Source organism: Dioscorea cayenensis, chromosome 17 (assembly GCF_009730915.1).
Source record: "Dioscorea cayenensis subsp. rotundata cultivar TDr96_F1 chromosome 17, TDr96_F1_v2_PseudoChromosome.rev07_lg8_w22 25.fasta, whole genome shotgun sequence".
Taxonomy (NCBI): Eukaryota; Viridiplantae; Streptophyta; class Magnoliopsida; order Dioscoreales; family Dioscoreaceae; genus Dioscorea; species Dioscorea cayenensis.
This window is the reverse complement of record NC_052487.1, coordinates 21,692,851-21,702,249: the sequence shown is the minus strand read 5'-3', so window position 1 is coordinate 21,702,249 and position 9,399 is coordinate 21,692,851. Positions and strand designations below refer to the sequence as shown.

The following is a 9,399-nucleotide window of genomic DNA, read 5'->3' as shown; positions in this document are numbered from 1 at the left end:
GAAGTGAGAAACAAACCCCAAATGAAGCTCAGAAGTGAGAAGCAACTCTCTGGACTTATAAGGCATTAGTGATTGTTGCTCCAGTCTTCCGTGGTTCGTGTAATTAGCTTCTGAGACAAAAAGCTAAAAATAGAGTTTTTCATCTTCTTCGAAATTGGTTCCCAGTTGCTCTGGTCTTCCATGGTTGGTGTAATTAGCTTCTACAATTTTAAATCTTTTGCCTTTAACCTTCAAATCCCTACTCAGATGTGCCTTTGGAATTATGCTTATCACCTATTAGTCAATAAGGCTTTTAGTTCTATGTTTTTGAATTTTAGGATATTTTTTTATATTTTTTTTTAGCAATTATAAAGTATCTTTTTTTTTATATATATTTTTGGGTTTAAAATAAAAAAATATAAATATAATATAACTGGGCCGGGCCACGTGCTGGGCCGACCTTGGTGGTTGCCGGGCCGTGCCTGCCCGGTACGATTTCTAGACGGACCGTGCCGGTCCGAGCACGCATAGTGCGTGGGCCGTATGGGCCTGGGCCAGCTCATTTGACACCACTAATTCTGTTCCACAATTTATAATTTTCTAAAATTATCATAATTATTTTTATCCATATAAACATATACATTCCTACAAATCTGTATAGAATTCACATTAATTAGTAAAATTGAAATCAGGCAACCCAAGCAATTTAAAGACAACTTTCCCCTGATTTTTATCTTGCCATCCATGTAAGTGCGTAACTATATATTTAAATACAAATGATAGTATTCCTAACGTATAAAAAACAACATTCTTGTCGTGCAAAATATGAAAACAATAAAAAACCAAGGAAAATAATAAATGCCAAAAAAATCGCACGTCAGATTCCCTGTTTTTTTGCAGCGAATATCCGTAACGTGCTCTCAGAACGAAAATAACGTTTTTTTTTCTTGTGGTTTTCTCTCTTCGATCCTTCCCATTTCCCTCGAACTCCATCTCAATCCTCTTTGAATCCCTAACCAGATCTCGGTGTTTTTCTCGATTTGGGATTGCGCTTTGGCTTGGGAGGATGGGTTCTGGCTATCCGGCAACCCTAAATACCTTGCCTGATGATGTCCACCCATCGATTTTAGGTGAGCATTGGCGTTTGTTTGTTTGTTTTCGTGAGTTTTCTCTCTTTTATGGACCTATGTATGATTTTTCCTAGGAAGAGGTTGTTTTTGATTTGAATGTTGTTGTTTGAAGGGTTTCAATGTTGATTTGGGAATTTAGGGCATGAATTTTATCTCTTTTGTTCATGATCTTAGTGTTTTCGATGGATTAAATCTATTTTTTGCTTGCAAGTTCTGTAATTTTTTGTTACAATTGAAGCCATTATTTTGGATTGTGGCTGGGTGCTTTGAAATAAGAAGATGGAGTTCTACATTCTAAATGCAAATTAAATTAGTGATTCGAGCAAGGTTGATGTTTTATAATAAATTGTTATGGTGCATAAAGAGAAAGGAAAAATCGATATGACTTTTGATAGAACTGTATGCAATTGTGTTATGTATTTGATGTATAAGGTATTCGGTATCTTTAGATATCTATACATTCGTAATTAATTTTAGGGTTTGGATTGTCATGGTCACTTACTGCTTATGTTGTGCGGAATTTGTTATATTACGTTTACTGCTGGACCTTGTTTGATTGGGTATTTGGAAAGTTGGATTTAGCAATGCTGGGTACTTCCTTTCTATAGAGAAAGGTATAGCTAAGATTCATTTTGCATGCTTCTTGGCTGATTGTTCATGTTATCCATAACCATTATTATATGGAATCAGCAAAAATTTAATTTTGAGGAGACCATTTTTTTCCTCCCAAAATTTCAATTATATCAATGAATAAATGGATCACATATTTTACTCTAGCTACATGGTGCCAAATTTCTGGTTTTGTTGGACTAATGGCATTTAATATATTAGGGTTCCAGACCTTGAATGGTCTTGAATCTTTTTATTGAAGGATTGAATGATGGAAATTTCAATCTCGTTGGCAATATAGGAATAAAAATGATAAGGTGAACTTGAGTCTTGCTATTTTAGCTTTACTCAAACACATTGCTTCGGTTCAAGATTTTAGGATAGTTGATGCCTTGCTGGGTTTCAAGCTTAGTATATCCTACTCAGTTTTATTTCTGGGATCCAGCATATGTAGATTTAAATATTATTATTAAAACTTTTATTTTATGAGCATAAATTATATATTATATGTATATTTCTTCAATTTGACTAGGTTTGCGGCCAGTAAATTTGGGGCGGGTCAGAATTTGTTTACAATTTATACATCAGGGATAGTATAACAAAAGTGGTGTATTCTAGTAGTATCAACCAATTTGGTCCAGTTGTTGATCAATAGTGCCTTAGTTATGATGAGGAATTATTCCTCATTATAGACTCACATGTTATAACAATCCTAAGTGCACCCATTCATGCACATACGTAGCACATATGTGACATGGTGGTGCTTTTATAACAAAACTACTTTATGATTTTTAGTCGAATTAAAATTTGTTTGTTTTTGTTTTGTTTTGCTTTTTGTGAAAAATGTGTTTGTTTTTGCAGAACTTCGTGAGAGGCATCAATTGGAATTACAGAATTTGACATTGACAACACAACCATTCAGGACATTACAACTTTTCATTTTTTCTACTTTGATACATCTTAAAAGATCATTTCTCTATGTCTTGATGAAAGGAAGCAGGTTTATGCTATTAAGCATGCTTATAGTGGGTTTCATTGTTCTCTTCATGACTACTAATGGTTCTCGTGAAAAGGTATTTGCCTTCTTGTTTTTGAAACTTTTCTTTTGGTAAGAGAATTTCTGGAGGTATAAGTAATCTCCTTGATTTCTTAAGAGATTTTCTCCATTTTAGAGGAAGCTAAATTTTCCTTTTGCTAATGTTAACCATATAGTTAGTAACAAGGTCTTTCTCTATGAGCCTCCTTAGACATTATTTTTGCCAGCATGCATATTGTTGGAGGCATCATTGTATTCTAGTTCCAAAATTTAACATTGAACTGTTTAAACTATTATTGTGAATTCTCAAATTACCATCCAACTCCTTCACATTTTGCTTCTTCAAAGAGTTTCTATAGGCTTGCTAACATGTTAAATGTTGCATGATGCAGCATTCTCAGGAGTTCCTGAACTATTTTAGATTTGTGCTATGGTGGGTGGCACTTGGAGTAGCATCTTCTATTGGATTGGGTAAGTGGGATTAAAACCAGGGACCTTCCTATTTAACTCTTGATATAATTCATGGGTGCTTTTCAGGCAACTTGTGTACATTAAGCATTATCTGCTAATGCCTATTGCTATGGGGTGTTTCACAGCTGGCACATGGTAGCTTCATTCCTTTCAAGCTATTCCTATCTTTATTTCTTTATCCTCAAGCTCTGGACTGATGTGAAACAATGATGACTTTGAAGAGATATCCTTTGATATACCTAGAGAATGCCATTGGACGTTAGACAAAAGCTCACCAAATAACCTGTATTTTGAGTTTTGGTAGCAGTTACATATCTGTGGTGGAGTTGTTCTTTTTGATAATCATATTTTAATTTCTATTAAATGTTATGTTGAATCATACCCACATGCATAATTATAGGCATTGTACCTGAGAGATGGTAATTAGCTTTTGGTTGTTTCTTACAGGATCTGGCTTGCATACATTTGTACTGTACTTAGGACCCCATATTGCCTTCTTTACTATCAAAGCGATGAAGTGTGGTCGTGTTGATCTGAAATTTGCTCCATACGATACTATTCAGTTAAAAAGGGGCCCATCATGGCTTGAGAAGGACTGTGCTCAGTTTGGACCTCCCTTGTATCTACCGTCTGCTGGCTCACTTGTAAAGATACCTGTCAGCATCATACTTCCTCATGTTCAGCTGGAGGCTGTTCTTTGGGGAATTGGGACTGCCCTTGGGGAGCTTCCTCCTTACTTTATCTCAAGTGCAGGTGCCATTTCTTGTCACATGTTGCCCAAAAATACACTTGATTTTTTTATTCTGTTTCATTTTTACTAGACTTTCCTATGTTAATAAACAGATATACAGCCTTTCAATTCAGCATCATTTTTTCCCTTTTTTTCCCCATAAGCTCTCAGTCATAGGCATTCTTCTTACAATTTCACACATTGATGTAGACATTTTCCTTAACTTTTTTGAACCATGACTAGTCCTATCTCCTATCTTTTGTTTTCACAGGGGGTTAAATACATGTGTTAATTTTGGGGGTTCCCTATCTTGTTAGGTTGTTGGACCAATTTTATTGATATATTTTATTTGTCATTGATGTCATGTTCATGTTATGTCATGAAAGTTAATTCTATCCAAGAGATGGAATTCCTTTGACTCATACATCTTTGGAGAATCTAGAATAACGTATCTTTGTGAAAGAGAAAAATAATCAACTTAGGGTAGTTGTTACTCACATTTTAATCTTATACCCAATTCTTTCTGTTTTTAAGCCAAGTTGACCCAAATTTGACTTGAATAAATGCTAATTAAAATAAATGGTTTAAATTAAATTTATATCATTATAATTAATCATTAGTATATTAATACTTTTCAAAATATTAATTAATTAAATTTAGTTACTTAATTAATTAAATCTTCTAGAAAAATCCATTTATATTGTAAGTTATTCCTTGGATGGTGTTTGATTGAGGGGATCACCTATTTTAAGCCAATAAAGCTTAGCGAATCAATCAAATCAATAATCAAGATGACATTTAATGTCAGACCTTATACAAATTATTAGTGGTGGAACTTATTTTAGGGCTACTCATTCATTTCGTTCTTGTTCTCATTGTCAACATTTTTCTTTATTATTTACTACTACTACTGCTAATTCAAAATGTGCCGCAGCTCGCTTGTCTGGAAATAAATTAGATGCTATGGAGGAACTGGATACTTCCTCAAAGGATGATGGATTTGTTTCTGCCTTCCTGAAACGGCTCAAACGATGGTTCCTTAACCACTCTCAGCATTTAAATTTCTTCACAATACTTGTACTTGCTTCGGTTAGTTCTTGCACTGTCCTTTGTGACCTTAGATTCATGGATTTTAAATAGCCAGCATTGTTTATCTTAGTTTCAAAGAAATGAATATCTGCGGAATACTAAATATTTGAAGAGTGCTTTCCTCAAGGGTTCTGCTTTCTTGAACTAATCAGGAAATTATGCGTCTTCATTTACTACTTTTATAGCTTAATAGGTAGGCTGCCTAGTGCTTATGTTATTGAGGGGTAAAACTTGCTTTGTTCTCGTCATTGGAGATCATCCGTGTTTCACTTGCAAGTATTCCATTTGTTAGAAAGCATGGGCATACCTTGTCATCCTTGCTCATCATTATTTTAATGTTCCTGGCCCTACAAAGTAATGTAAATATTAAACTGTATATTTTTTCACAACAATTTCATTCTAACATTTTATACTACATGAATTTTAAAATTGCTAGAACTAAGTACTAGAGTCTGGTAAAGAAATTAGGAGAAAACAAAAAGTATGCAGGAAGGGGTGTATGGGTCGAGTGTATTGAGACTATTTTCTATATCACCTCTCAACTACCAGTGTAGCATTGCATTTACTAAGCACGGCAATGGCCTATCCACAAAAATGTTCAATCAGATTGAAATTTTTTGTGTTAGTTTGACTTCTTAACTACTGTGTGCTAGATTGCATTGGCTGTTGAAATTAAGTGTTGTGACTGCTTATATGTCACATATGCTACTTGACGTAACTGTGCCTGATTCAACTTATTCTGTTACTTTTAGTTGACCTATGTTAGTTAAATGAAAATTGCTGCTTTTTGAATGTGCCAGAATCTGGAATTGTTTGTCTAGATTATATTAGTTGCACTGCTTTTAAGTGCTCCCTGATCAAAATTGGTGTTAGGGTGTCGTTTGAGTGACTGCAGTTAGGAGTTGTGATCATGCCCATTTCTACATTACTATTGCACTTAACATGGCTTGATCTAATTGAACTTATTCATTGTTAAAGATTGTAAATGGCAATTAATGCTTCTTACACTTCCTTACATGCTAACAGGTGCCTAACCCACTCTTTGACCTTGCTGGGATCATGTGCGGTCAATTTGGTATTCCATTCTGGAAATTCTTTCTTGCAACTTTGATTGGGAAGGCAGTAATTAAGACCCATATTCAGGTTGATCATTTACCTTTCATACTTTATGGCGAAATTGTTGGTAATTTTGTACTTGACCTTTGGTATTCTGTCTTTTCTGTCCCTGTGATATTTCAATATTTATATAAAACTCTTAATGTAAAAGGTGAAAGTTCATAATTGTGTGCTTCTCCAACTTGTTGGTCTTGCTTCTGTTGCTAAATTATAAAATTCTGAAAGTTAAGCATTCAAATGAATAATTTGGGGACTTCTTGAAAATACAGTTCTTGATAGCAAATTCAGAGTTTTTTTGCTAACAATTTTAACTGATATTAGTTTCTGCTGAAGCCTATTTTTCATGTTTTAAAATTTTTTGTGCCATTGCAGACTGTTTTTATCATCTGTGTGTGCAATAACCAACTTTTAGAATGGGTGGAAAATGAGTTATTTTGGGTGCTCGGCCTTTTTCCTGGCTTCTCTTATATGCTCCCAAATATCATTACAAAATTGCACCTGGCCAAGGAAAGATACTTATCCGCTCCAGCTCCAGTGACTGCTGCTGTCTCAGATATTCAGGTATTTTTCTTAATTTCTTCACAACCACATGATTTGGTTTAAATCTTTTGATGTTTATCCATCTTGTTTGAGCCTTCTGGTTGCTAAACAGCTTTTTGTACCCCTTTCTTTAGTAGCATCTCATTTTCATCAATTGGTTCTCATGTTCAGGGGGAAAAGCAATGGAACATGTCCTTTTCTTTAATCTGGAACTCAGTGGTTTGGCTCATGCTGGTGAACTTCTTTATCAAAATAGTGACAGCTACAGCACAGAGTTATTTAAAGAAGCAACAAGACATGGAACTAAAAAAGCTCTTGGAGTTGAAACAATCTAACGAAGATTAAGATTGCGCCTTTTTCAAGAGGTGATATATTATGTTTATCTCGTTCAAGTGACACAAGTTAGATAATGTTCTATTTTCTGTGTCAAAATTCATGATTCTTCTTCGCCAACAACATACTCCGTTTGTGAATATGGAACAGGAATGAAAAATCAGTGAAAAGCTGATAGCAGGTTTATTTATCGTCCTGCTGTGTTGTTGACTGAACATCATTGTACTGTTTACTTGTTGAAACAGATTATTCTTGTTCATGAGGCAATATCAACAAATTTATTTGTTCTTAGTGTTGTTGAATGTGCTACTTCATGATCGATATATGTAATTTGTTAAAAAACAAAGAAAAATAGCATTTAGACATATTTTAAGTTTGATCGGAAGTATAGAGATTGAATAATGTCAATTTGTTATGTTCAGATAGTTTTTCTGAAAATTAAACAACACAATGGAGCTATGAAGAAGATGAATGGTTATAACATAAATGTCAGTTTGTTTTCTACTGCCAAACTGTTTTAAGTGTTTCTAGGGTGAGGCAAATGAGAATGATGGTTGAGTCATAAAATTTCCATTTTAATCTCATAAGATAATGTATAATAAAGAGTAGAGTGGCAAGAATATATTTTTTGATTACCAGTGCTTTGATCTGCATATTCCCCTTATTTCAAACTCAGTTTTGTTTATTGCAGTTCATGTGAATACTATTTATAACTCTTTTGCTTACTGAGGTTCCTTACGGACGTAAGCATGGGTTGTATTGACTTGGAGATGAAAAGTCGCAAGCCTTACAGGTATCTTAAGGGCGTAACCATGGTCCATATGAGTATGGTTTTCTATCTTGGTCTTATAGTTTAGCTTACAACAGTAATCCTTAAATAGTAAGTACTTTTGTCTAGTGCTTGCAACCAGAATTATGGGCAATAGCCCAGACCCTAGACTCTCTTATCTGACCTTTACAACCAAGTTCAGAAGTGGTGATTAATAGTGAATAAACGTGTTTTTAAATATTATCAATTGTCAAACCCCTGACCCTGGACAACTCGATCGGAGATCTTGATGTGCTTGACCCGACATAACACTGTAGCACCATGCCTAAGCCGTCCCAACCCTTTTAACATCTTTTTTGTATATTTATCCATGAGTTTTTGTTTAAATGTTTAATTCTGTTGAATAAGATGTACATAAAACCAATATAATATATGGGATAATTTTCCATGGCAATTGATAATATTTGATTTGTATGTGTTTTTTTCCCATGGTTTATAAAATATATTTTTTAAAAAATACCATACGTTTTGGTATACGAAGATAATTTCATGGAAGACACTACCATCCAAATTGAGCTACAGGAGACTTAAATCTAGTGGAGATGGATCCAGCACAGTTAAGTGAACCTTTTGGTGCAGGGGATGAAGACATGGACCTAGATGGTTTAGGGGGTTCCGAGATCAGTCACCAAATAATACTAGTTTCAATGACTGGTCTTATTCATAGAAGTGATAGAGCCAAGAAACATTCTACACCCTAGAATGAAGAAGCAAGGTTCCTTCTTCACCCACTTACATCTGTCAAGAAGAAGATACCAAAAGACCTAAGAGAAGGTATGCCCTCTTTAAATAATTCCACTTTTAATTCTTGGTATGATGCTCAATTACTAAATTACAGTAATTCTTGTGGTGTAAAATTCTTGGGTTCTCTTAATCATAAGTCTAAAAGCTTTAGAATGATTAGTCAATAAGTAGAAAGAACCTACTACTTTTTCCCAGTTGACAAGGTCTTCCTCAAGACCTGCCAATCATAACCCCTAATCCTTCCTTATGAAAATCCTTTTCTGGAATGTAAGAGATATGGGAAGGCCTTCCAAGAGTCACCTTGTTAAAGATTTATTAATTTCCACAAAAGCAGACATTGTCTGCTTACAAGTAAACTAAACTTCAAGAACTTTACTGTTCAATGTGGAAATCAATAGGTGGTCGCTTCTTAGATTCTTTTAATTATATTCCTACAATTGGCATGATAGTTGGCATAGTAATGAATTAGGGATAACACCAGAGTTATCCCTAATTCATAAAGGGACGATGGTGATTCCAACACCAAATATTTCCATTTGGTGGCTAATGGAAGATGCATTAAAAATTTCATTCATTGTATTTTCCACGATGGAGCCTAGATCGAAGGAGTTCTAAATCTAGGAAAGATTTTCACAGAACATTACCAACTTCTTTCTGGGCCTTCTAGATCTTACCATTTCTATTTTTATTCGAATCGCATGTTTTCTTTTAAAGAGCTCTCATCAGTGAGATCCATTTTAAAGTTGAAGAAATCAAACAAACTACATTTGACTTGAAGGCAGATAAGGCCCAG

At 34.5% G+C, this 9,399-nt stretch overlaps 1 protein-coding gene across 1 annotated transcript; it reads left to right on the top strand.

Moving 5' to 3' along the window:
• Positions 1–884: 884 nt before the first annotated feature.
• On the top strand, positions 885–7,324 carry LOC120280833 (vacuole membrane protein KMS1-like). The gene is made up of 8 exons (XM_039287787.1): positions 885–1,109; positions 2,580–2,791; positions 3,147–3,225; positions 3,673–3,978; positions 4,890–5,044; positions 6,071–6,187; positions 6,533–6,721; positions 6,872–7,324. The coding sequence occupies exons 1-8, from the start codon at positions 1,046–1,048 to the stop codon at positions 7,043–7,045; spliced, it is 1,296 nt and encodes a 431-aa protein (XP_039143721.1). The 5' UTR covers positions 885–1,045; the 3' UTR covers positions 7,046–7,324.
• Positions 7,325–9,399: the final 2,075 nt, after the last annotated feature.

What these genes read in the sequence shown, in the direction of transcription:
- LOC120280833 (XM_039287787.1), top strand. Translation starts at nt 1,046, where the DNA reads ATGGGTTCTGGCTATCCGGCAACCCTAAATACCTTGCCTGATGATGTC. An exon ending in TTACTTTATCTCAAGTGCAG is followed by an intron (nt 3,979 to 4,889) that starts GTGCCATTTCTT and finishes AATGTGCCGCAG; the next exon opens with CTCGCTTGTCTGGAAATAAA. An exon ending in CAATACTTGTACTTGCTTCG is followed by an intron (nt 5,045 to 6,070) that starts GTTAGTTCTTGC and finishes ACATGCTAACAG; the next exon opens with GTGCCTAACCCACTCTTTGA.